The sequence below is a fragment of the Poecile atricapillus genome, chromosome 19 (assembly GCF_030490865.1).
Source record: "Poecile atricapillus isolate bPoeAtr1 chromosome 19, bPoeAtr1.hap1, whole genome shotgun sequence".
NCBI classification, from domain to species: domain Eukaryota; kingdom Metazoa; phylum Chordata; class Aves; order Passeriformes; family Paridae; genus Poecile; species Poecile atricapillus.
Genome location: NC_081267.1, coordinates 4762128 through 4789611, shown reverse-complemented (window position 1 = coordinate 4789611; position 27484 = coordinate 4762128). Strand labels below are relative to the sequence as shown.

At 55.4% G+C, this 27484-nt stretch overlaps 2 protein-coding genes across 2 annotated transcripts in view; one reads left to right on the top strand and one right to left on the bottom strand.

The window, feature by feature from the left end:
• Positions 1-27484, bottom strand: part of LOC131586330 (uncharacterized) — a gene marked incomplete at its 3' end in the record, with an annotated part of 381810 nt that overhangs the window by 83999 nt on the left and 270327 nt on the right. The gene's annotated exons all lie outside the window — the stretch shown is intronic.
• Positions 13131-14048, top strand: LOC131586224 (olfactory receptor 14J1-like). Its single transcript, XM_058853121.1, has one exon. The coding sequence runs from the start codon at positions 13131-13133 to the stop codon at positions 14046-14048; it is 918 nt and encodes a 305-aa protein (XP_058709104.1).

The following is a 27484-nucleotide window of genomic DNA, read 5'->3' as shown; positions in this document are numbered from 1 at the left end:
CACAGTCTCCATCACACTGCAGCCTTCCTTGATTCCCCTCACCACGAGGAAGGCCAAGCCCCAGTCTCAGGGACTCATCCTGTCACTGGCTGACGAACAGCAATGTTTCAGAAGTCCGGTGGGATTTTGGTATCATTCAGAGCTGCTCTCCAGCCCTCAGCTCTCCTCACTGCTGAGTTCCCACTCCCTTTTCCTCATCCATCAGGATGAGCTCCCTGAATCCCCTTGTGATAAATGGAAATGATTCATGTTAACTAAATTGTAACTGTTTGTAAATTATTATTTGAAATTAGTTATTATTAGAAGCAATCAAGGGAATTAGTGTTACAAAGCAGATATATGTTACATGTTAAAATTAAATACAGGATGTAGTTCTAGGATAAGTAATGTCCCAAGAGAAAACTGACCGTGAGATGGATAAAGTTGGAACGGCTTTAGGCATAGGGCCTGAAAATTATCAAGTGTAATGCTAATTAGTGGAGCACAATGCTCACTTACATAACACAACACTTAGTACACACGCAGAGCCTGTAAGGTTATCCAGAGAACAACGAGGATGAGTGTAAGCCTTCGTCCAAAATAGCACTGAAAGAAGACTGAAGACCCCCTAGCAACAAGTGAAACATGCGCCATGAAGAACAGTGATGTAAAATTAAAGAATCATAAATTGGAGGAGACTTACTGGAAACATGAACAAATATGTATAAGCATATAAGTTTAGTTTGAATTGCTTTGTTTTGTACGTGAGGCAGGGTGAGAAGCCCTCCCCATACCCTGGTCAGTCTTGCTTATGCTTTAATCATACTTAATTACTGGCAAGCTACATTCATATATATGTATATATGTATATATATTTTTTCACATATATATGTATATACATATATTAATATATTCACTAAATTGAACTTTTTACTAAATTGTATTCCTTCTATATCAAATTGCTATTAAATCCACTAAATTGTATTCTTTTATTAAATTGGATTCTTGTATTCAATTCACTAAATTGTATCATTTTTTTTCTTGTTATTAAACTGCTGTTTACTCAATAGACCTAGTCGTCCAAATTTCAGTTTCATTTATGACACTGCCCTTGGGTGAGTTACAGCCACAGCGAGAGGGAGGAGGAGATGATCCCACCCATGGCTGCTGCTGGGTCCAGACATTCACTGAGATAAAGCTGAGCCAGAGCTTCAGCATCTCCCCCAAAATCACGGAATCACAGAATGCCTTGGGGTGGAAGAGACCTTAAACCTTAAGTGAACCTTATCATTCCACCAACTGCCATGGGCAGGGACACCTTCCACTATCCCAGGCTGTTCCAAGCCCCTTCCAACCTGGCCTTGGACACTTCCAGGGATCCAGGGGCAGCCACAGCTTCTCTGGGTAAGCTCTGATCTCTGCCCAGGTGAGCAGGGACAGGAGCCGAGGGAACGGCTGGAGCTGGGCCAGGGCAGGGCTGGGCTGGAGATCAGCAAAAGCTTCTTCCCCCACAGGGGGCTGGGGCACTGCCCAGGCTCCCCAGGGAATGGGCACGGCCCCGAGGCTGCCGCAGCTCCAGGAGCCTTTGGCCAGCGCTGCCAGGGATGCACAGGCTGCGATTGTTGGGGTGTCTGTGCAGGGCTGGGGGCTGGACTCCATGATCCCAATGGGTCCCAGATCCCAGCTCAGCCCCTTGTGCAACTCTCAGCCTTTGGCTCAGCCTTTGTGTCCCCTGGAGGCGCTGGCAGAGCTGATGGGGTGGGGCAGGAGCGGGGCAGCCCCAGCGTTCCCCTGGCAGTGACACCACAGCCGGGGCAGCCCCAGCGTTCCCCTGGCAGTGACACCACAGCCGGGGCAGCCCCAGCGTTCCCTCCCTGGAGATGCTCCAAGGGAAGCGTCCAGAGCCGCGTCCAGTCAGCGGAACTGAGCGGCCACTGAGCACCCCCGGCCTGGGCTGCTGTGGATTCCTCTGCAGACAGCTCGGGGAAGGTCCCCTTGGCCACCCCCACAGTGCCACAGACAAGTGTCACACACAGTTACAGAGCTCTGCCCAGAGCTGACAGGGGGAGTTAATTTAAAAAAACAAACAAGCACAGCACTGGGAAGGTCTTTGTGCACCGAGGCTTTGATGCAGCCAAGGAAAGCTCTTGGTTCAGGGTCACCTTTCCTGCTCAGCAGAGCCCCGAGTGCCCCAGCAGCAGCAGCAGCAGCAGAGAATGGCAGCATTGCCACGGGCTGGCTCAGGAAGGGGAGATTTCCCCCTCGAGAGAGGCTCCTCTGCCAGGTTTTGCATTCAGGCAGCTGCAGATCACTCAGCTCTGGTTGCACAGCAGCTGGAAATGCAAGTGCAGGAGCTCTGTTCATGGCCAGCCACAGCAGGTGACAGCAAGGACAGGGCCCTGGCAGTGTGACATTTGCAGGGAGCGGCTGCAGCAAGCGCTGGGGGCTGGAAGTGTGTGCAGAAAACAGCCCGGGGGTCTCCGGCCCGAGGCAAAAGGAACAAAGTTTCAGTTCTGGCCTCCCCAGGGAGCACCAGAATCGTTCCTTGGCACTGCGAGGTTCCACTGGCGGGTGTTGTAGGGCCCCCAGAGGAGAGCCCAGGGTGTTCCAAGTGCCTCGGCTGGAGCAGCTTTCTGTCCCGCTCCGGGGGCATTCCTGTGGGCTTGGGATCCCTGGGAAGGCGCAGGAGGAGAGGCTGGAAGCGGTCGGTTTGTGGGTTTGGGGTTTGGATTTTTTTTTGTGGGGGGGTGATGGCCGGTTGTGATTTTGGTGTTTTTGTGGGGCTGGGGGAATGTTTTTCTGTGAGCTGTGCCCAGCGGTTTGCAGCCCCGCGGGTGCGGGGAGCGCTGGCGCAGCCCCGGCCCGGGCGGGGCGGCCCCGGGCGGGCTGTGGGAGCCGGGAGCGGCCGGGCGGGCCCGGAGCCGCCGCCTTGGGCCGGGAGCCCCCCGGGCAGAGCTCTGTGCTCGGGGCCGAGGCCCGGGCAGCGCTGGGCGGCCCGTGGGCCCCCGGCACAGGCGGGTCCGTGTGGCCGGGCCGGCGCCGTGTCCGCAGCGGGCTCCGAGGGGAACGGCCCGGGCCGGCCGTGGCCGTGCGGGGCCTGGCGGGGCTCGGGGGGCCGGGCCGGGCCGGGCAGAGGCTGAGGGAGAGCGGGACAAGCGCTGGCACAGCGGCCCCGGGCTCGCCGTGCCCCCCTGGCCACGCAGCCGGGCTCGGGGGCCGCCTGGCTCAGAGGCAGCCCCGGCTGCGGGGGTCCCCGGGGGTCTCTGGGGAGGGGGCGGCAATGGGGGCTGCCGGAGCTCTGTGCCCGGGGCTGGGCGCGGCTGCCGAGGGAGCGGAGCATGCAGGCTCCCCCCGTGCTGGGGCTTGCTCTGCCCGCCTCAGGGGCTGCATTGTCAGCCCGGAGCCACATGGGGATCGCCCGGACCAGCAGGGCTGGCAGGGAAAGCGGCAATGGGGACAGCAGAAACGGGCAGTGCCAGAGCTGGGGGTGCTCCTGAAGCCTGCAGATGTTGGGAGCATGAACAAGGGGGCCCATGGATACCCCAGGAGCCTGAAACAGGGAGCGCAGACAGTGCTGACCATCCAGGACTCCTGGGATGCCAAAATGGTGAGGCCAGAGAGGGGGAACCTCCTGGCTTGCCAGGAGCCCCAGCAGACAGAGAGGGGGAACACCAATACAAACTTGACCCGCAGCAATCAAGACAGGGGAACCTCCAGGACACCAGAGTGAAGAGACCAGAGTGGGGAAAATCATGCTTGGGTGTTTTTGCTGAATCTTGGTCATTTGTGTATTTTTGGAGACTGAATCTTGCTGTTTTGTTGGTTTCTATGGGCACCAGATGCCTGGTGACTTGTTGAGATAGCTTTTGAGAGAAAGAAACACTTAACCCAATGTGTTCATGCATTGCATTTTCCTCAAACCAGGATTTCTTATTGCTAAACTTTGGCTGGATGGAGAAGGAGGCTGTGAGGAAGAGGAAGATGCCCCAGGACACCCAGGCAGGTGAGGAGGAAGTCAGTGCCCCTTTCCCCCTCTCTCCTGCTCCATCTCCCAGCCCAGCCTGGCCCCCGGCTGCAGGACAACCCCGCTGCCGACGCCGTCCTGCTGGGGACGCACTGGGGGGAATCTCCTTCCCCTTCCCTCTGGCACGGAGGCAAATCCCATCCTCTCCTTGTCCTTCCTCCCCCAGACAAGGAGCTGAGGATGGAGACCAGGAAGGAGAAATCCCCACGGCAGAACCTCATGGAAGAGGCCGTTTTGAGCAGCTCCACAGTGCAGGAGTCAAGGAGGAAGGAAAAGCTTCAGAGATCCCACAGGAGGAGCGGTTCCTCACCCATCCTAGGGTGCTCTGAGGAGGAAAGACCCACCCTGTGCCGGGAAGGCGGCCGGAGATCCAGCCAGGGCTCTGAGCTGGTGGTCCATGAGCAGCTTCAGGATGGGGAGAAGCCCTACAAGTGCTTGGAGTGTGGGAAGAGCTTCAGCCAGAGCTCATTCCTGATCCGCCACCAGATGATCCACACTGGGGAATGGGCCTACGAATGTGGGGAATGTGGGAAGGGCTTCAGCTGCAGCTCCCAACTCATCATCCACCAACGCATCCACACTGGGGAGAGGCCCTACGAGTGTCCTGAGTGTGGGAAGAGGTTTCACAGCAGCTCCACTCTCCTCCAGCACCAGCGGATTCACACGGATGAGAGGCCCTTCCGCTGCCCTGACTGTGGGGAGGGCTTCAAGCGAAACTCCCACCTCATCACCCACCAGCGCATCCACACTGGGGAGAGGCCCTACGAGTGTGGGGAATGTGGGAAGAGCTTCTACCACAGGTCCAACTTCAATACTCACAAACGTATCCACACTGGGGAGAGGCCCTACGAGTGTCCCCAGTGTGGGAAGAGCTTCTCAGTCAGCTCTAACTTGACCAAACACCAACGGAGCCACTGGTAAGGGAAGCCCTGTTAGCGCCCCAAGTGCAGGAAGAGCTTTCTACACAGCTCCAGCTTCATCCCCCCTTGGAGAATCCACATTGGGAAGAGACCTGGTGATCCATGTTCCCTGTGATCCATGCTGGGAAGACACCTGTACCTTTTCCTGCCCGTGGCAATGTCATGATGTGGGATTAAAGAACATGAGAGTCTGGCCATGGCCCTGTCATTATATTCAATCCCATCTCAGGTCATTGCCAGGGGCAGAAAAAGGACTCAGTGTCTCTCACCAGAGGAGAAGGGTGTCCCTTCTTGGTAGGAGGAGATACGTGGCCTGGAAGAGCCAGTCTGTGGTGGTTTATTTTTCCCTGTAATGGTTTTTCTTATCTATTCTGTTATCAAAATTATTTCTGTGTCTGTTTGTTCCTTATCCCGTTGCTGTTCTCAATAAATTGTTCTTATCCCAGCCTGGGATCTTTGCCTTTTCTGCTTTCCATGGGAGGTGGGAGGGAAGAGAGCAGCGATGCAGTTTTAGCTGAAGCAGGAAATTGGGGAATGCCATTCCTGAAGCCCAGCCCATGGAAACTGAGCATCCCAGCTGGTGCCAGGCCTGGTTGCCATGGGCAGCAGCCTTGGGAGCGGGTCCCTGGCTGGGGGCTGTGGGAACCTCTTCCCTCTGGTGCCCAGGGACAGGAGTGGAGGGAGCGGCTGGAGCTGAGGCGGGCAGGTTTAGGCTGGATGTGAGGAAAAGGTTTTTCCCGTGAGGCTGCTGGGGCACTGAACAGGCTCCCCAGGGAAGGCTCCCAGCTCCAGGGCTGGCTGAGCTCCAGCAGCGTTTGGCCAGCGCTGCCAGGCCCAGGCTGGGATTGTTGGGGTGTCCTGTGCAGGGCCAGCAGTTGGACTGGAGGATCCCCATGGGTCCCTCCCAACTCAGCCAATTCTGTGGCTCTGTGATCCCATGAGCCTGGGGATGGGACTGCAAATGGTTGCCATGGCAACGGGCTCTGGCTCCAGGCCTGAGCTGGTGTCCATGGCAACCACCCCTGGCATGGGGTCTCCATGGAGCTGCCAAGGGACTGACCATAGCAACAGGTGGATGTGATTGCCATGGAAACAGACCATAGCAAAAGGTCGTGGTGATGGTTGCCTATCCAGGATCAGATTTGTTACAGGCCCTCAGAGGGGCTCCATGGGGACATTCCAAGAGTCTCCAGGCTGTTCAAGAGCCGGAATGTCACAGGCACAGACAGGGGCTCCACAGAGACCTCCCAGGGGTTTCTGGGGATGCTGAAGAGCCGTGTGGTCAGACACAGTCACAGCAATTCCATGGTGACATCCCTGGGGACCCTGGGCTGCAAAGGCACCGCTCTGTCACAGGCACTCTCGGGTGCTCCATGGTGACATCCCAGGAGTCCCCAGGCTGCCAAAGAGCCGGGATGTCACAGACACTCCCAGGGCTTCCTGTCATGGGCAGAGTGAGAGCTTCAGGCAAAAGCTTTATTTCTTTATTGGAGAAACTCCTACTGAGTCATGAGGTGGAGAAATGACACCCAACAGCCACCATGGATCCTCAAACCCTTCCAGGTCACCTAGACTTTTAAATTCCTTCTAAGAGAGAAGACTGAAAGCAGCTGGATTCAATCCCAGCCCCAGACTTTGTCAAAGGTTTATGTATAAATATTGGACAGCTGGAAGTGAACCGTAATGCAATTTGTCTCACAGGATTAACAGCGGAATACCAGATATATTTATACTAATACAACTGTGACTGATTCTGAAGATGATTAGACAGATTTATTTACACCACAGAGTAAATAAAGAAAAAGAGTTCTTTACTCAACAGTAAAGGAGCTATAACAATTATTAGACTATAGTGCTCTAGGAAGCAATTTTGAAGTGAACAGGGCCTTGATGGAGTTGTTTGAGCCCATTCCAGGCGCAGCCTCCTGCTCCAACAGGAACTGCCTTTCCTGTGCCATGGCCAGGGCAGATCCTGCTGCAGGAAAAGCCCCAGGCCAGCCCCAACCCAGGGAAGGGCTCGGGCACAAGTGCAGAGTGCCATGCTGGGAGCTGTGCCAGGGACAGCCTGAGGCACCAAAGGCACCTTGGCAGCAGCAGCTGCTTCCAGGCCATGGCCAGAAGGCTCCCTTGGCACCCCGGCCTGGTGGCCAGCACTGCAGAGCTGCTGCTTCAGGGCTCATTTCTGGCTGGGCTCTGAAAAGCCACTGCTGCTCCAGGAGCCTGACTGGGAAGCAATTGGCCCCAGCACCCTGGGGATAAGATAATAATGAAACAACTCTTCATGGCAGCAGAGACAAGGCAGGGACAGAGGAAAGGGGAGAGCCAGGCCCTGGGGACATGGCTGCAGTGGTGATGGCTGTGAGGTCAGTGCCACTGCAGCAGCCTGGCTGGCCCTCAGCAGACATTCTGGCCTGGAGCACTGTGAGGTCACCCAGCACATCAGAGAACCCACACAACAGGAATTCCATCCTTGGGGAGGGGAGGGGCTTTCACTGTGTCAGGTTGCACAGAGATCCTGCTCTTGGAGCAATCCTGGTATGAGGCATACATTTGTCTGCAAAAGCAGTTGCAGTTTTGTGCCACTCTGATTGTACAATATTTCCTCCTTCTAAAAACAACCAAATCCACTCTAGTTCACTTTAAAGATATTCATCCTTGTTCTGTCACTGCAAGATTTGTGAGAAAATAACTTTGACCAGTGTTTCCATTTTCACAGACCATGGAGAGGACCCTAAAAATCTCTCAGGATCAGGTTTGGAGGCCTCATCACATAAGCAACATAAGAGCTGAGGGCTCTGGGCTGTGAAGCTGCAAGGTCCTGCCAGAGGCAACTTGTGCAGTCCTTTGGCCATGGCTGCTGGCCCTGGGCCTGAGGCCAGCAGGGGACAAGTGACCCTGGCAGCCCTGGGGCCTCATTGCCTCCTTGTCCCTGCTCAGCAGCCTGGCAGGGGCTGCCCCATGGTGCTGCCCTTGGCATTGCACATCCCCACATGCCAGTGCCCCGGGAAGAGCCCTGAGCAATGAGGGAGGGACAGCATCTGCCTTGCCAGGGGCTGGGGCTCAGCCCTTGGCCCTTGGCATTCCTGAAACACATCCAGCTTTGCTCAGCACCACAGACACCTTTCCCTTGCTTGTCCCCAGCTGCCATCAGGGCCTCCAGTCTTCTGCTCTGCCTGGAACCTGGGGACGCTTTCTCACTCGTGTCTCTCATTTCAACTACAAGAAACTTCAGTGTTTCTGCCTGTGTTTGAGTTCTTGAGAAGTTTCTGGAGCACACTCTGAGGGACTGAGTGTGATGCCAAGAGCCCCAAAGGCCCGAGAGGGTGATGAAAGTGCTGGTGCTGTGTCTGTGCTGCTGAGCTGGGCCGGGCTCCTGGCCCAGAGGCAGCTCCTGGCAAGGGCAGCGCTGCAGAGAGACAGCTCTGGCCAGGAGCAGCTCCTGAGCACAGCCCAGCAGGGCTGGGGCCCTGCCAGGGCAGCTCAGGGACACCAGCAGGCCCAGACAGAGCTCCCAGGGGCTCAGCACTGGCAGGGGCTGTGGGATGTCCCAGAGGGGGCTGTGTCACAGCAGCACCTCTGTGGCTGTGTCCTGGAGCCCCAGAGCAGCTGTGATGTCAGAAAGGGGCTGTGTGACAGCTCCGAGTTTGTTGTGTGAGGTCACAGCTGGGGCTGTGACATCACAGTTTGTTGTGTGAGGTCACTGAGCAGCTACAGCATCATAGAGGGGACTGTGTGACATCAGAAAGCAGGGTGTGATGTCACAGTGTGGGCTGGGTGATATCACTTAGTGGGCTGTGACATCACAGAGAGGACTGTGACACCAGAGGTTAGATGTACAACAACACAGAGAGGGTTGTGACATCACTGAGCAGACTGTGACACCACGTGGTTGTGATATGAAATCCTAGAGTGAGCAGTGACATCATATAATTGGCAACTGACATCTGAGGACAGATTGTATGACATCACAGTTCCAACTGTGACATCACAGAGTGAACTATGGCATCAAATGTTACTCTGTGACATCACAGGAGGCTGTGTGACGTCATGAGGTGGTTTTGTGGCATATAGGAAGAGATGTGACATCACAGAAAGGTGGTGTGACATCCTGGGGCAGGTTGTGTGACATCACTGAGTGGGCTGTGACATGCCAGGTGGCTGTGTGACATCTCCAGGTCACTGGGCAGGTCACTCTGCCCCAACCTCCCTCACAGTTTCCCCCAGAGAAGTCCAACGCTGCCCTTGCAGCAGCCTGTCTGCACAGAAACACTTCCAGGGCTCTCTGCATTTCCCTTCCCTCACTCTTGGCTCACTCACACACCTCCCAACAACCCACTTGGTGCTTTCAGCTGCAAGGAGTTCAAAGCTTCTCTGTCCTTCAGCAGCTGCTCTAATTCTGCCTTCAGCCAACTCTGCATTTGTGTTTATTGTAGAACTCCTGTGTGTCTGAAACATTCCTTGTGTGGTTCTGCCTTGGGGAAGGGGAACCTCCTTGGTGGCACCTTGGCCTTAGCACACACTTGAGGAGGGTGTCTGTTTTCCATGGGGAAACTCAGCAGTTTTAGATTGCTAAAATACAAGAAGGAAAACCCCTCTTTGCCTGAGTGCAGCCAGTTCTCTGAGCAAAGCAGGTCCCAGGTGAGTGAGGAGAGACAGGATGGGGCTGGGGAATGTGGAGCAAGGTTGTCCCCACTGGGTCAGACCTCAAGGCACAGCTTCTCTGCCCTGGCCAGACCTCCTTAGGAGAGACCTTGGATCAATATCCATCACTGAATGCTGCAATCATCTCTGCTCTAAAGAGAACAGGAATAAAAGACACCTTTAATATAGGAACAGATATTTCTTAGAAGCTCTTTGAACTATTTCTCCATAACTATTGTAGGAAACTTTCCTAAGAACTGCACCAGACCAGAGGGAAATCAAGGCACAGCCATGGTTTGTTAGGATTTGCTTGATCCTAATGAGCCCCGTGGTGCATTTGGAGCTGAGCCCTTGAACCTCAGGGCCTGAGAGGAGATTGCACAAACCTTTCCAGGAGTCCAAGTCAGAGGAAAACACCCAAAGTGTCTTGAGACATTAATGGGTGCCACTGAGGTCCATCCCCAACACAGGCTCCTCATGAACTCCTTGGAGGAGAGAACTGGAGGCCAGGATTGCACAAAAACCTCTCAGAGACTCAGTGTGGGAAGGAAAATCCAAAGTAGCTGAAAACCCCTGAGTATCTCAAAGTATTGATGAGCCTCACTGAGTGTCAATGCAAAGCTCCCAAGGGACTCGTTAAAGCAGATAATTGGGGCCATGATTGCACAAACTTCTCAGAGACTCAGGGTGGGAAGGAAAAAGGAAAGTACCTTAAGAACCTGAAGTACCTTGAAGAATTAATGAGCCCACTGAGTGTTGTTCCTGACAAAGCCTCTCAAGGGACTAATTACAGCAGATAATTGGAGGCCAGGATTGCACAAAGCTCTCAGAGACTCCAAGGCAAAAGCCAAAGTCCTTTGAAAAAGCTGCAGTCCCTGGGAGCATGAAGGAGCCCCCCAGGGCCATTCCTGAGCAAGGCTCCCCAGGGACTCCTTCCAGCAGATCCCTGAGGCCACTGGCATGTGGGCTAGGGGGGATGCTGAGGGCAGGCCAAGGGGGTGACAGTGGCCAGCCTTGCTGGGGCTGTGCCAGGAGGCCCCAGGGCTCAGGACAAGGTGTCTCCTCACAGCCCTTGCTGGCACAGCATTGGCTGTTGTGGCCCAGGGCACCAAGACTTGGCTTCTCTTTGTCCCCACCTGTCATCAGTGCCTCCAGTTCTCTGCTCTGCCTGGGGCCTGGGGACACTTTGTCAGTCATGTCCCTCAGTGGGACCCATTTAAATGAAAAGAAACTTTGGAGTTCCATTCTGACTTGGAGTTCTTGAGAGCTTTCTTCTCCTCCCTCTCAGGGACTGATGTTCAGGGCCTCAGCACAAAGCCCCAAGAGGCTCATTAAAGTCCTGCTGCTGTGTCTGTGCTGCTGAGCTGGGCCAGACTCCTGGCACAGAGGCAGCTCCTGGAAACCAAGAAGAGCTTCAAAAGCACATTTCTCTTGCTGAGCAGCTCTTCTGCCAGCCCAGCAGGGCTGGGGCACTGCCTGCAGCCACCCTGGGCACAGCCCAGAGGCACAGAGAGCTTCAATCAGTCAGGGCTGGGAAGGTGCTGAGAAGTGCCTGGGGCAGAATCACTGCCAGCCCTTGACACAGGAAGCCTCTGGCTGCAGGACAATGCAGCTGCAGCTCCTGGAGGCATCTCCTCAAGCTGGAACATGCCAGTGCCTACAGACTCTGTGAGTACAGCTCTGAGTATTTGTGGTGGAGGGGAGGTGAATGCTCATGAAGTTCTGACATGCTGAGTGTTTCTGATCAGTTATAGAATATTTCCAAGACAAGGATTTTGATAAAAATGAGGACATTTCCTAAGACTTTGTATTCAGTTTCCTACTACTGGAGAATGGCAGGGAGGGGTGGATAAATATTAAAGGTATTACAAATTTTGACAAGTGCCTGAGACATCTCAACTGTTACTTTTAGTGATCAGTAGGTTCACAGAAGATTCCTGATGTGCTTTCAGCAATTCTACCCATGAACTGCACCAAGTAAATTACACAGGGAGCATGGCAAGTCAGGGGCTGCATAAAAGGGAAGATTCTGCTTTTTTAATCTAGTGCTCTGGGTTGCCTGGATGGGAAACTGCACATTGATATTCATCTCTCATTTAATTTCTCTATTCAACCTCTGATGACAGCTTGAGATAAATAAAAAAAAAATTCTCAGATCTTAACAAACCAGGCACTGACAGAAATCAGCACAGGGCCTCTTACAGGCAGCATCAGTGTCTCTGTTCCAGCCTCCTCAAGGTTGCTCTGACATTCCCATCACAGCCTGCAGAGCCAGAGCTGCCCCTGGGCAGTGCCCTGAGCTGGGAGGGCTCTGCAGGGCAGAGCTGAGCACCCAGGGCTGGGCTGGGCTGGGGCAGCACTGGCAGGGACCAGCCCTGGGCACAGGGCAGCAGCTGCTGGCAGGGACAGCTCCAGGCAGCAGAGCCCTGGGCAGGCAGTGGGGGGAAAGTGCCACAAAGCTCTGCTGGGATGTTTAAAGTCTTTTCCCAACCTAACTATTCCATGATTACTTTTTTACAGATCCCCATGCCAAGACACAGCAAATGTCTCAATGCAAACGCCTGAGGGTGACTGTCCTGCACTGGTGCTGCCTGGCAGGGGCTGGGCAGGTCTGGGCAAGGAAAGGCTTTTCCTCAGGGCCTGGCTCTCTCTCCTTGCCTTGCCCAAGAGCTCCTGGCATTGCTGACAGCTCTCTGGGAATGGCAGCTCCAGGTGCAGGGGCAGGCCCAGCCCTTGAACTCCTCCTGTGCAGGCTGGGCACAACAATGGGATGTCCCAGCTCCCTCTGCCCTGGGGAGCTCTGGGCAGGGCAGGCTGGGAGGCTGGGAATGACCCAACTCTCCTCCAGCAGTGCCATGGACAGGACCCTTGGTGTGTCCTTGGGATGCCACCCAAGCTGTGAGCTGTCTCCAGGGGACACTGGGGACAGGAGTGTCCTTGGCCAGGAGTGGGGCTGAGACTCTGAGAAATGCTGAACCAGTTTGCTCTGCTGTGGGTCCCTCTGCACTCAGCTGTGCCAGGCTGATTTCCAGGGAAACACAGTGCCTGCCTTCAGTCTCAGAAAGGGCAGCTGGGGACAGATGGAGCAACAGAGTAGCTCCCCTCACCCTCCACTGAGTTACAGCCAATGCTCCTGCATTGCACATTTCTCTCTGATCTCCCTGGGCACAGCAGGAAACCCTAACAAACTGCCTTTGGCCATCACCATTCTTGAGCCCTGGGACAGGAGATGCTGCCAAGCTCCTCTGCCTCAGGAGCAGTTTGGGATGATGCAGTCCAACCCCAGGACTGGCCCCTGACCCCGTTCCCATGACCCCACTGCTGCAGAGCAGAGCTGACTCCTCAATGTCCATGGGCAGAGCCCCTTCTCATCACGGCAACGGGGCCAGATCCCAGCAGAGCTCCAGGCACGGGACTGAAGGAAGGGCTCTGAGAAAAGGAAAATGGGGTGGCACAGAGCAGCAGGAGGAGGGCTGGGAGAAGGGACTTGGTCATTATACAGCAAAGTCTCTCCTGACTTGTCACTGTCTCCTCCTTCAACAGAACTCCATGGCCAGAGTGAAGAAATGTCCAACAGCAGCTCCATCAGCCACTTCCTCCTGCTGGCATTGGGAGACACGCGGCAGCTGCAGCTCCTGCACTTCTGCCTCTTCCTGGGCATCTCCCTGGCTGCCCTCCTGGGCAACGGCCTCATCATCAGCGCCGTAGCCTGCAGCCACCACCTGCACAGCCCCATGTTCTTCTTCCTGCTCAACCTGGCCCTCACTGAGCTGGGCTCCATCTACACCACTGTGCCCAAAGCCATGCACAATTCCCTCTGGGACACCAGAGACATCTCCTACACAGGATGTGCTGCACAAGTCTTTTTCTTTCTGTTCTTCATCTCTGCAGAGCTTGCCCTGTTGACCATCATGTGCTACGACCGCTACGTGTCCATCTGCAAACCCCTGCACTATGAGACCCTCCTGGGCAGCAGAGCTTGTGCCCACATGGCAGCAGCTGCCTGGGCCAGTGGCTTTCTCTATTCACTGATGCACACAGCCAATACATTTTCCCTGCCCCTGTGCCTGGGCAATGCCCTGGGCCAGTTCTTCTGTGAAATCCCACAGATCCTCAAGCTCTCCTGTTCACACGCAAACCTCAGGGAACTTGGGCTCATTGCAGTCAGTGTCTGTTTAGCACTTGGCTGTTTTGTGTTCATTGTTTTCTCCTATGTGCAGATCTTCAGGGCTGTGCTGAGGATCCCCTCTGAGCAGGGACGGCACAAAGCCTTTTCCACCTGCCTCCCTCATCTGGTTGTGGTCTCCTTGTTTATCAGCACTGCAGCATTTGCCTACTTGAAGCCCCCCTCCATCTCCTCCGCGTCCCTGGATCTGACAGTGTCAGTTCTGTACTCGGTGGTGCCTCCAGCCCTGAACCCCCTCATCTACAGCCTGAGGAACCAGGAGCTCAAGGCTGCAGTGTGGACACTGATGACTGGATGATTTCAGAAACTGCTGGGCAATTCCTGCAAATCACTTGTAATAAAGTGATTTTTAATCACTTGTAAATGACTTGTAATAAAAGTAATCTTGGATACTTCTTGTTGGTTTGGTTGGGTTTTTTCCATTTTTTTGGTTTTCTCATAGTGTCTGCAAAGAAATGTCATTGTTGGTGCCATTTCTCATTTTGTTTCCCTCCACCTTCCCTGTGGACACAGGCTGTGTCAATGAGGGGCTGTGCTCTTGGTGGCTGTAAAGGAATTAAAGGATCTCCCAGCAAAGTCTTCTCCAGAGATCCCCCTTGTGTTCCCTTCTCTGGAGCTGCAGCAGCAGTGTCTGTGTGCAGAGCTGGGGTCAGATCAGTGCTGGCACAGCAGCTGTGCCCAGGAGCAGCAGCACTTGGTGTTGCCAGTGCTGCTCCCGTGCCACTGCCCCGCTGCCCTCCTGGCCCTGGTGTTGCTGCAGGGCCTGAGTGCTCTCGGAGCCAGGCACAGCCCTGGGGGTGGCTGTCGCCCTGAAAACTCAGCTTCTGAGCTTGCTGACATAGTTTTCTAAAGACTTTCCCAGGACAGTAACTGTAAACATAGATATGTGTACATTCTTTCTGTTACACGTCTTGTGATGGGCATCTCTCATGGCCAGTGCAGTGAGAAAGTGTTATCCTGACCATCCAATCCCTGGCCATGGTCAGAAACCTATAAATCCTGGGAGGAAAAATAAACTCTCTCTTTCCTTCACCACACCTCGACCTGTGTCCGCGTGATCTATTCATCTTCAGCAGCAACAGGTGGCAGTGCCGGGGCTGCAGCAGGGACAGGCCATGGGCACTGCTGGGGCAGCGCTGACGCCTCAGGGCAGGGCCTGGGGGCTCCAGGCTCCTTGCCCAGGCTCTCTCAAGAACACGCCCAGGCCAAAGCTCAGCACAGAAAACCCCCGTGAGCAGCCCCAGGGTGGCCGTGGGCAGGCTGGGGGCAAACAGCATGGCTGGGGCTCTGCAAGGTCCCTGGGGGAGATGGGAAGGAGCAGCAGAGCAGGGGCTGATCCATCCCCACTGTGCTGGACACCCCAGGGCAGCATCCCAGAGCGTCCTCATGGAGCTGCCAACAACATCCCCCCTGTGCAGCCCTGGCCTCTCCCCCAGCTCAGAGAGGTGCCGCATCCTTGCAGGCACAGACACGGCAGCACTGGCTCAGGAGCCCCTGTTTGCACTGCCCAGAGCAGGCGTCAGCACCCCCATGGTGCTGCTGTGGGGAGATGAACCTGAGGGAGCACAAATGCCACCAGCCCCTGGGGCCAGGAAGGGCTGGGGGACGGGAGGGAAACCACTCAGGTTTGTCGTGGCCTCTGAAGTCACAGAGAAAATTTGTTTCCATGAGCTGTGAGTTTCCTGTGCCACTGCAGATGTTGGTGCTCAGGACCAGGAAATCCCAACACTCTGAATTGCGCTTGGGAGAGATTCGTGGAACTGCCAGGATGACGAGGGCTGGAATGCTGGTAGAAAAGCCTGCACTTTAATTAACCCAATTTCCTATGGAAAATAATCCAGGCATTTCCTTGGAAAAGCAAGGACATGTTTTTTTAGGAGGTGTCATAGGCACTCCCAGACTGGGGGACTCCCTAACCCATCCTTTCCGGATTGAGGAATGGAAGTTCCTGGGATGAGCCAGGATTAACAAACACCTCCCTCAGGTGTGTGTTCCAGGATTTTTCTAGGTTTTCCCAGCCCAGGTGAGCCATGTGCAGCATTCCAAAGGGATTGGTTAAAACCAGGAAGGATTTTGTTCCCCATGGGAATAAAACTGGCTCCAAAACCCTCCCAGAAAGGCCAAATCCCAATTTTAGCAGCTTTTTCCACCTCCACTGGGTGAACAAAAACTGCTGGGCATGGTGTCACCCACCAACTGGTCCTTCGGGAGATCTTCTCCTCGTTCCCCAGGTGGTCCTAGGAGGGTCCCGGTGTCCCCTTGGATAGCCCTTGCTAAAACGCGAGGGGGTTTCCTCAGGGAAGTGACAGACCCGAGAGTGACTTGCTTTCTGCAGCTGGTGCTGCAGGAGACACTTCTCCCGGGAGCCAGGGAACCAGGGAACCGCTGTCAGAGCTCCCTGTTGGGGCACCACTTGTCGCAGTGAGCGGAGGTGGTCAGGGTGCCGCGACCTTCCCAGGGAAGCGTCTCCTGTGGCACTTCCCCTGGGCGCACAGGCACGCTTGCCTTGCCCCCGTGATTCAGCTGCGAGCCCTTCAAAGGGCTTTTGGAATGGCCGCTGTTCCTCGGGTGCTGCCAAAGAAAAGAGACGGGAGGCACCGTGTGGGGTTCCAAGGAGGTCTTTATTCTTCTCTCCAGAAGGGTCCCAGAGACAACAACTGGCCCGGGCTCAGTGAGAGCAGGGATTATATAGGAAAAGCAGGGGGTGGGGTGGAGCAACAGGGACAATGGTCAGAGGATTCAGGGGCGGAACAAGGGAGAAGGGCCAACAGGGTAAAAATAATATGCATACAGGGGGAAAACATGTTGGGAACCACTTAACATGTGGCTGTAAAAATAAAAGCTCCCCATCGAGGCCTTTAGCCTCTGGGGGAGAGTGGTAAGTGAAAGCGTCCTATGGGCTCTTCCTCCAGGGGAGAGTGGCTACAGTATTGGCTGCTTCCTTGGCCCCCACAGTTCCCAGTATCTAGTTAACATCTCATAGTTGTTTGCATCATTCGGGCCCAACAAAGGGTTTACAATAGGAAACAACTGGTCCACTGTACCTTGTAAGGCTCCACTAGCAGTTTCTCCCTGCACATGTGCTCTGACCATCTTCATCACCAACTTTTTATCTGTTTTCCTTAGCGCTGTCATGAAATCACCTCAGTCTGGGTCTCGGTTCTTGACTATTAACTTCAATCTTTTTGCCACTTTGCTAGGGTTTTCTCTATAATTATGAACTTCTTCCTGCCAGTTATTCAGGTCACCAGTAGAAAAGGGGATCTTCACCCACACAGCTTCTCCTGTGGGACCCACTTCTTGCCTTAAGGGGGTGACTAAAGGCAAAGCTTTCTTGGTTTTATTCCTTGAACATGTTGTCACTGGCATCCCCGCACTTGTCCCCTCACCAGGATTATTCATCTCATTCTCACTTTCATTTAATTGAGGGAGAGGAGTGGTTGCTTGAGGGGGAAGGTAGAGCTGGCCTGGAATAACTCGGCTGTGAGTCTTGGACATCTATAACAGCGTCTTCCTCGCGCTTTTTTGCCAATTTCAAACATCTCTGCCCTAAACTACACGCTGAACAACATCTCTTTATTTTCCACCTGTTATCTCTTTCCAAAGGAAGGACCAAAGTCTCCTGGGCGTCCAAATCAAAGCCATATTCTTGGTGCCACTCAGGTTTATTCTTCAGGGTAAAAAAAAGTGTCTGCACATATCACTTGGTCTCATTTGTCTTCTTTTTTTAAAAAATAACATCAACTGTAACAGTGGATGATCATTTAAAGTTCCATTAGGCATCCATTTTCACCACTTTCTAATTTTTACCAAGCCTACCATTGGTTATAGTATTTAATCAGATCACTTTGCTTCAAAAAATGACCCTCTGGGATTCCTCCCAAGTCTTTCTAATGTGCTAAAATACATTCTAGTGGACTCTTCATGCCTTGGCCCAGATGTTCCTTGTCTGTGTCACACCCTGTGCGGGTTTGGAATGGCCACCAGCCAGGATGTGTCCTAAGGAGGCCGTGCCAGCTTCTGTGCAAGGCCCCGTTCCCTTCCTGCTGTGGCTGCGTTGGCAGCCCTGGGGGCTCCTTCTGCTGCCGTGAGCCTGCAGAGCAGGGCAGCGTTTGCTGATGGTTTGAGCTGTTCCTAAAGATCCTGTCAGGCTGTCTTAGACACTTTGGGCAAGGGATTCCTTCCAACCTGGGCCACTCAGGGGGGGATGGGGGTGGCCCCAGGGCGGGTGGCAGTGTGTGCAAGGGCCCTTTGTGACACATGGTCACCATGGGATGGAAATGGACAGGGTGTCAAAGGGCCCTTTGTGACACGTGGTGACATAGGAGCTGGCGGTGACAGGGCCACACCACAGTGCTCGGTGCACGTGACGGGACACGACGCGCCAGAGCGGTGCTGTGAGGAGCCCCCGCACAGCGCTCTCGTTTGTGTCTGACCCGGAGCTTTTCTGAGCCGTCATTCCTGCAAGTACCATAAATCCAGTCCCTGCCATGGAGCAGCGACCCCCAAGAGTGCCCAAGTTGGCCTGGGTGGAGGAGGAGGAAGAAGGCGGCCCTGGAGCTGCCCCAGCACAGGAGACTGAAGAGGTGCAGGAGTTCCAGCCACTGCAGGAGGGTGAGTGGCAGAGCTGGGCCAGTTTGGCCACATCCCATCCCATCATGTCCTGTCCCTTTCTGTTCCCTCCCGCCCCTTCCCATCCCCTGGGGACGTGCCCACAGAAAGGATGGAAGAAGGCCTGGGGCTACCCCCCCAGCAGTGGCCACACTCCATCCCCTGGGGCATCCCAGGGCTGTCCCTGCCTGGGGAGTGCAGGGCTGGGCTGTGTTCTCCGGCCTCTCCCGCAGCCCCTCAGCTCTGGCTGCTCTTTGACAGATGCAGCCATGGACGGGACACAAGAGCAGGACCTTGCCGGTGGCCTCTTCCACAGAACAGCGCAGGTACCTGCAGCCATCCCTACCTGGGCTGGGCCTGCTGGCACTGCTCAGCCCAGCACCATGCTTGGAGCTCTCCATGCAATATCCCTCTCTTCCCACCCTTCCTTCTCCTGCCTAACTTGCAAATTCATCAAGTGCATTTGGCAGGAAGAGACCAGTGCCATGGGCACTGGGTCCATGGAAAACGGTGATGTCTACACCACCGACACCAGTGCTGCCATGCTGGAATTGATTTTGGAGGAGGGTGTTTCCATTCCAGAGCAAGTAAGCAGCCTGTGGCCAGGCTTTGATCCTCCAGGGATCGCTTGGCCTCCCAAGCCATGCCTGCTGATCACTCTAAGCCTTTGAGGCCATTGCAGTGTGGCGAGAAGGGAAGCACTTCTCTGGGGAAGCTGGGGACATTCCTGACTCCCTGTGGCAGCTTTCCAAGTCTCCCTGTGCCTTCTCCAGGTGCCTGCCATGGTGAGGTACATCCACCAGTGGCTCATGGCCAATGAGTCTGCTGAGCACAGGCTGGGCAGGACACTGCTGGATCTGACTGAGGCACAGCCTGCTGATGTGGTCATTGCTCTCCTGCGTGTGGCCCCAACGTGTGACAGGTACGGGGCCCACGTGCCCAGAGGGCTCAGGGCTCCCTAGCCCATCACCCTGAACAGCCTGGCCCAGGTGTCTGACCAACAGAGAGTTCCAGGGCCCTCTGGCTGCTCCCTTTCCCAGCCCTGCTACATCAGCCCCTGAGCCTGCTGCCATGCCATGCCCCCTCAGGGCCCTGTCCCCACAGGGCTGGGCTGCCTGGGTGCTGCTGCTGGTGAGGGGCAGCGGGCAGAGGCAGAGCTGGCAGCCAGTTCCCCCCCCCCACTGCTGCCCAGGCCACGGGGATGTGTCTGAGACCCCCGTGAGACAGAGCTGTCACCCCACAGAGCTGCCATGACCATGTGGAAGACGATCATGTGCTCGAGCAGGACTGTGGAGCCAGTGGTGCAGATACTCCTGGATGTGCTGGGGAACTGGCCAGAGCACAGCACGTGCACCTCCGATGGGGACAACACGGGTGTCTTTGCCCTGGCTGTGAGTTTCTGCAACTGGCCTTTGCTCACCCCATGGCCAGCCGTGTCTTCAGCAGCTCTGTTTCCTCCTTCCCCCACTGCATCTCCCTGCCTCAGGCACTGGGCTCAAACCTGGCCTAGGGGCAGCTTCAGGGGCACCAGGCCCGATGCTCCCCCTGTGTCTCCCCCAGCCTCTCCCTGCCACGCTCAGGCCCTGCCACAGAGACACCTCGGCACTGAGCGCTGTCTCAGGGTGCTTTGTCCTCTGCAGGCAACTGTGGTGATGTGGAAGTTCCTTCAGGTGCCCTGTGTCCCACGTGTAGTGAATGGGTATTTCCCCCACCTCTTTGTGCATCTGCTCTTCCAAGTGTTCTTCAGCACTTTGGATATGCCAGAGGAAGTTGATACCTTCTGGAAGAGATGCCAGAAGCAACACGGCCTTGCCACCAGCCCCAGCAGGTGCTCCATCCCAGTCCTCCTGTCCCTGCCATGTCCCCATGGCAGGAGCCCGTGCTCCCAGCGTGACGTGGGCCTTGCTGTGCACACAGGTTTGCAGTGCAGACCCTGAAGTCCCTGCTCTGCCTTCTCCGGTGTGACCATGTGGTTCTGGAAGTGGAACGCAAGTGTGGCTGGGACACGCTGCTCTGTGCTGACACCCACCACTATGCCGTGGGTCTGCTGGCCAGGTGAGACCCCCTTCTCCCCACTGCCTCTGGCATTTGTGCCCTGTGTGTCCAGGTGACCCACACCATCCCAGTGGTTGTGGGCACCAAGGAACAACCAAGGAGACTTCAAAAGGCTGGGAGAGGAGGGTGCCCCAGAGCTGCACCTCCCCAAGGGCCCACGTCCCCTTGCAGGCTGGTGGGGAAAGATCAGCCCTCTGTGAGTCATTCCTGGGAGAGCTTTACTGCTGCTGGCTCAGAGTTTTGCTTCATTTTTCCTCCATTCAGAGAAATGTGCTCTTCATCTGTACACTTGTGCTCTGGGGTAGCATTCTACCTGCTCAGCCTGCTCAGCAAAGAGATGCCATTCTGGGATTTTGCTGCCCTGGCATTCCTTGTAGAGGTGAGCCTGAAGACCAGCTGCTTTCCAGCTCTCTGCCCTCTCACAGCTGCAGCTGCCTGGGATTTGGCTGCCCGTGCTCTGTGCTGCTGCCAGGGCCCAGCTCTGTGTGGTTCCGGTCTCCTGCCAGCCAGCTCCCCTGTCACTGCCCTGTGCCTTTCAGGTCCTGGAGTGCCTGGACTTGACTGAATGCAGTGACAGCATCCTGGACATCCTGTCAAACCATCTGCAGAGCGAGTGCAGGGAGAGGCAACGCTTGGCACTCAGAGGCCTCCTAGTGCTTGGCAAGAATCCCCTGATGGTGAGAAGGGGGCAATGGCTGAAGCCATGCGGGCAACGTAGGGACGGGGAACGCAGTCCCTGGGCTTAGCTGAGCTTCAGACACTGAGGCAGCTGCTCCCAGCTCTCCTGCCTCCTGGCTCAGCTGCCCGAGTGCTTTAGGACCAGCCTTTGGCCTCTGGGCCCTGCAGCAGCAGGGTGGGGTTTCACAGACTTCTCTTCCCCACAGGCCAAGAAAATGTGGAGCCTGACTGAAAACCTGCCGGAGCTCCTGCAGGAAAATGATAGTGACGTGGTCAGGATGACCATGGTTCTACTCAAATATTTGTTCCTGTATAATAGTGCCCTGATAGCCATCCCCATAGCCCGGCAGCTGGCTGAGGTGCTCCTGCCACTGTTTGACAATGTAAGGTTCTGTGCCCTCAGCCACAGCCACTGGGTGCTGCCCAGACACTTTGTGCCCTGTGTATTCACAGGCCAGACCAAAGGCGGCCCGAAGCACCCAGTGCTGAAGTCTTTTTTCCTTCCTTTCATACAGGATGATAGCCAGGTGCAGCTGTGCTCCATGTTTGTATTTAAAAAGATGATAGATTTATTAATGGAAGAGGGAAGAAAGGCCCTGAAGTCACACGTGCGCCAGAGCCTGCTCCCACTCTTCTTCCACTGCCATGAGCAGAACCAGCATGTGGCAGAGGTGAGGACACCTGGGCTGCCGGTGGCACCCTGGGAGAGGGCTCGGCTGCCTCCTGCCCTGGCACCTCCAGGCCTTGGCACACGAATGCGGGTCCTGTGCCTGGCCTTGTGGGGCCATCTCCAGTCTCTGCTGCTCTCCAGGTGTCCCAGGAAACGCTGCATTCTTCAGCCAGATTCCTGAAGAGGAGAGATATTGAACAGATGCTGCAGCTGGATAAGAAACTCTGGAAGTTCAGCGAAGGCCTGGTAAGGACGGCCTGGACGGCCCAGCCTCAGCGTGGAGAAGCTCCCTGTCCCCGGTGCCCAGTGTGTGGGGCTGGCAGCTGCGCCCCTGCCCGGTGCTGCACCCGGGAGCAGCACGGCTTCTTCTCCAGGCTCCTGTGGCCCCGAGCTGGGTGCCGATGGAGCCCTGGCCCACTGGGGCTGCGGGGCAGGGCGGCACCGCGGCTCCCCGGGCAGCAGCCGGCCCTCTGCCCCCTCCAGAGCCCGGCGCCAGCGGCTGCTGGCCGGGCCTCAGGGCTGGGCGGGCACGGGAGGCCGGGGCTGGCCGCAGGCAGTGCCCGGCCGAGGGGCAGAGCCCGCACCAACCCTTCCCTCCTGCCGCTCTCTCCAGCTGGCACAGGACAGGAACCGAGCGGCCGAGCAGCTGCGCCGGGCCCTGCCGTACCTGCAGAGCCCACAGGAGCCCCTGCGAGAGGCGGCCATCAGGTTCATCGGTGAGCCACGAACCCGGGCTCCCTCCCCGCCCCGCCGCAGCTCGGCCCCGGCCCCGGCTGCTGCCCCGGCAGCGGCACCCGGGCCCGGCGCCCTGGAGCCCCGGCTGCCCTCGGGGCTGCTGCCGGCCTCTGGCAGCCGTGCCCTTGGGCTGAGTCAGGATGCGGCAAGGGCCCGGGCTGAGCCCTGCCGGGGCGGGAGGGCGTGTGGCCACAGGGCTGGCAGCGCCGCTGGCAGGGAGCTGTGCCGCCGGGGCCCTGACAGGCTCTGTGTTCCCAGGGATGGCCGGGGAGCACCTGAGGGGGCAGAAGAAAGAGATGCTGCTCATTTGTGAGGGTGAGTGAGGGCAGCGGGCTGTCAGCGGGGCTGTCGGGGGGAGCTGCAAGCCCTGGCCTGGCTGTGGAGGGCTCTGCTCCCTGTGTGGATGAGGGGCGGTGTGGGCAGAGCACACCGAGATTTCAGGGGCACGTGGGGCATTCGTGGTCACAGCTTCGGGCTGATCCCCTCGGTCCCTGCTCCCTGCTGGCCATGGCAAGAGCCGGCTGGGATGGCCCTGGCAGGGGGCTCTCTGTGGGCCCCCGCAGGTCTGGGATCTGACCGTGGCTCTGTCCGTCTCTCTTCCAGCCCTTGAAGACACAGCATGTGACAGCAGCCTGGAGGTTGGAAGCCTGGCACTTCAGACTTTGTGCCTTCTCAGGGCAGGAGACCACGCTCCTATTTCCACCTTCCAGAGGCTGCGAGATCAGCTCCGCAGGGCATGGAGGTCACGGCCTCGTCTGTCGGGCCTCAGCTGGCTGCGCTGCTGGAGCTCTGCAGAGAGCTGATCTGGGAGGCTGTGTCTGCTGGGGCCACATGAGCAGACAGCAGGGACTTTTTTTCCTTCAAAGATTGTTCTTTTCTTTTTTGTTTTGCTTTAGGATGTAAATAATATAGGATATGTTATAATAGACAGACTCCCAGGAGCTTTCTTTTGCTGCCCAGGGTGTGTGGGGCATAGGGGAAGAGAGGGAAAAGGGGGCTTGTGCTCTGCAAGCTGCCCAGGCATGCAGTGGTGCAGGGAAAATGGCCAGAAACCCCTTGGCCTTTGGTGGTTCTGCTGAAGCCACAAGCCCTGTCCCAGCCAGGAAGTGCCCTCTGTGTCCTCCTGCCTGTGTTGCTGCCTGGATTGCTGAGGGCTCTGTCATGATCCGCTAACACCGGCGGGAGTCATGAGAGATTCGTTTGATCTCACAGTGCAAAAGGACACAAAGGGATTTCAGTTTAAATCACAGCAATAGTGCACTTTTATTTTAGTGCCAACAACAGGAGTTCTAGCTGCTATGGTTTTTTGAAGGAAAATTGCTGTAGGTTTATGTGATTCTGGAAGGGCTCAAATTAAAGGGGTCATCATTTCACAGGTAATTGCATTGGTGATTCATAGCCAGTAGTTAATTTTCTGTCATGTATCATTTGCAAGCAGGCAGCTTTGTGCATGTCTTCCAGTAGTTGGTCAGGAGTACCAACTATAGCTACAGGGTCTCCCCTTTCCAATGGATTAAGCCCTGCTGCCCAATGAGCTGCGTGCTGAGTTAGGGACCACGGGTTACATCTGTCTCCTGCTGTTGAGAAGACCCCATGTCCCCAGTACCCACTGGCTTCTTGTTCTGTCAGTCAAATCTGATCTCCTCCGGTGAGAGATGCAGTATGTGTTCTGTCTCTGACTCGTGAGGGAGACGCCCGTGCTCCTTTTTCAGCTCAGCCAATTCAGCAGCAGTGTACGGGATTTCTTTAGTGGTTGTATGCAAATCAAGATCTTCATCATTGATATGATTATATTCTGTTTGAATTAAAGGTTTCAAGCTAGGACAGCAGTGCTCCCCACAATTTTTCATCAGTTAGTTCTTTCTGAGGGTAAATTTGATTAATGAGAAGGGTTTCCCTCTCCACTGTTTCTTTGGTGAGTAAGCATTCTTTGAATTTTTAACCCATTCCTCTCTTTGGGCCACTGGCTACAGATGGATCTCATTCCTTTCTTCATCTAATTGTTTTTGCAAAATTTCAACTAGGTTTTGAAAAGAGTCCATTCTAGTTCTTTCCTCACCTTTTTGCTTAAAGCAAGTTTCTCTAGCTGCTGTAAGACAAGCTCCCAAAACTGAGCAGAGTATACATTTTTGCCGAGTAAAAGCCTTTGGAACCCATACTGGAGATCTCCTCCTCATCCTTGTCTCCATCATGTGCCTACCAATATCCTTGTGCCGTGGAGCATTTGCTCTAAGCTGCACCTTGGGTCACCCCGCTGCCGAGTGTCACAATCCCCTAACACAAGTGGAAGTTGTGAGAGGTTCGTTTGATCTCAGAGTGCAAATAGGACACCAGGGGATTTCAGTTTAAATCACAACAGCACTAATGCACCTTTATTTTAGTGCCAGCAACAAGGGTTACGTGATAGATGAGAGAGAGAGAGAGAGGGAGAGAGAGGGGTAAAGAGCCAATGTCAAGAGAGAAAAGAGGGGGTTATAGCTACCAACAGACGAGACAGGGTCGCTGGTGTCTTCTTCCATGGGGAGATCTCTCTTGAAGAAAGTAACTTGGAAAAGTCATTTTTACAGTCTGTTTCAAAGCAAGGGGGAGCTGGCCAAGAGGTGGGGAAATTCCTCGGCTGTTGTGATGACACCCCTTGCTCTGGGAAGCAGGTGTAAGGTACAGAACAGGCCGCTCCTTACAAGTCCCTGCTCAGCAGCAGGAATGAAGGCAGTGTACCTTGACAGCACAACAAGCACACCTGCAAACCATCACCTGGCAAGCTTCCACCTCAACCAGGCCAGAACCCCTGCACAAAGTCCCTTGGGGTCTTCAGGGTCTCGGTCTCTGTTCTTGCGATGGTTGTGAGGCAGATGAGGGAAACTTTGGACTTTCTCTTACACCCTAGTAACCCCAAATGACACCAATGACCCCAAATTACCACAAATAACCCCAAATTACTCTAAAGGACTCCTCTGACCCCACACCTGACCCCAAATGACCCTTCTGGCCCCACACCTGACCCCACAGGACACAGACATTTACCCCCTGCTGAGCTTGGTCCTATACAACCCCAAATCCTTCAAAAATCCCCAAAATTTGACCCTGGGAACTTCCTGGATGAGCAGGGTCAGTTCCAGCGCAACGAGGCCTGTGTGCCCTTCTCGGCCAGTGGGCACCCCAAAAATCCCATAAATCCTTGGGGTGGGGTCCTAAATCCTTCTGGAATCCCAAAAATCCCCAAATTCCTTTGCGGTGGGGCCCTACATTCTTTTGGAATCCCAAAATTCCTTGGGGTGGGGACCCCAGACCCATTTGGGACCCCCACCCCTGAAACCCCCAGACCATTTTTGGACCCCAATCCCAAAGCTCCCAGACCCTTTAGGGACCCCCCAGACCCTTTTTGGGGTAGCCCAGACCCTTTTGGGAGCTCAGACCCTTTTGGGATCTCGTAGCCCCCAGAGTCCCCAGACCCTTTGGAATCCCCTCGGCCCTTTTGGGATCCCCAATCCCTGAAACCCCCAGCCCCTTTTGGGACTCCCAGCCCCTTTGGGACCCCAGACCCTCTGGAGACTCCCAGCCCCTTTTGGGACCCTCGGACCCTTTAGAGATCCCCCAGACCCTTTTGGGACCCCCGACCCTTTTGGGACCCCCGACCCTTTGGGGTGGGGCGGTGCTGACGCCCCCTCCCCACAGGGCAGTGGCTGTGCCTGGGGGAGGCGCTGGCGCGGGCAGAGCTGTTCCTGTTCCTGACCTCGCTGCTGCAGCGCCTGCGGCCGCGACCCCCGGCACCCCCCGAGGAGCTGCCCACGGCCCCCCTGGAGAGCGGCTTCGCCATCACCGTGCCCCGCTTCCAGCCCCTCCTGCTGCCCCAATGAGACCCCCCCCAAATTCCAGACTGCTCCCCAAATTCAGGAACTGCCCCAGGACCGGGACCCTTCCCCATGGCTGGAAAATCTCCCCCCAGATCCTCCCCAGATTCCACTCCCAACATCCCCCCCGCTTCCAGCTCAGGATGGGGCTCTGATGAGACCCCTCCCCAAATCCCATCCCCAAGATGCCTCCCCATCGCTGGAAAATCCCCCTAAATCCACCCCAAACCCCACCCCAAAATGGGGAATCCTCCCTGAGACCCCCCCCCCCCAAATTCAGGTCTCCCCAAAATGCCCCTTCTCAATGGGACTAGGACCCCTCCCCATCAATGGAAATTCCCCCAAAACCTAAAGAATCCTCCCCAAATCCCCTTCCCAAAATCAGAACCCCCCCAGGACCTCTGAATTTCCCCCCAAAACCACCAAATTCCTCCACAAAAATACCAAAATTCCTCACAAATCACCCCAAAAACCCCAAAACCCCTATACTCCCCCCAAAGTCCCAAATCCACCCAAGACTCAAAATCCCACCCCAACACTCCAAATTCCCTCCCAAACCCAAATTTCCCCTCAAAACCCCAGAATTCATCAAAACCCCCAAAATTTCCCCGGACCCCCAAATTTCCCCCAAAACCACCAAATTTTCCCCCCAAACCCCAACTTGTTTCCCAAACCCCCAAATCCTCCCCCTAAGAAACCCAAAGTTCTCCCTAAAACCCTAAATTTTCCCCCCAAACCCCCAAATTCCCCCTAATTTCCCATATTCCACCCCAAAACTCGGGAGATCCCCTGCAAAAAACCAGTGACCCCTCCCAAGAAGCCCCCCAAAATTGCAACTCCTTCCCCAAAAAATCACCAAAAAGCTGAGAATGTAAATTTTTTATTTCACATTTTTCACACTTTGGGTAGGGGAATCCCAGAATTCCCAGGATTTTTCCCGTTTTTTTGAGGAGGGGAGTGCCACCAACTTTTCCAGCACCCTGGGAGACACCTCTCCAAAATTCCTGCCCCTCAGCCCCCCCAAATTAAGTGCACATAAATAAAAAGAGGGGGAAAAAAGGGAGGGGATAAAAAGGTAAAAATAAAAAAAAAAAAAGAAAAAAAAGACCACCCCCACCCATATTTGGGGAAAGG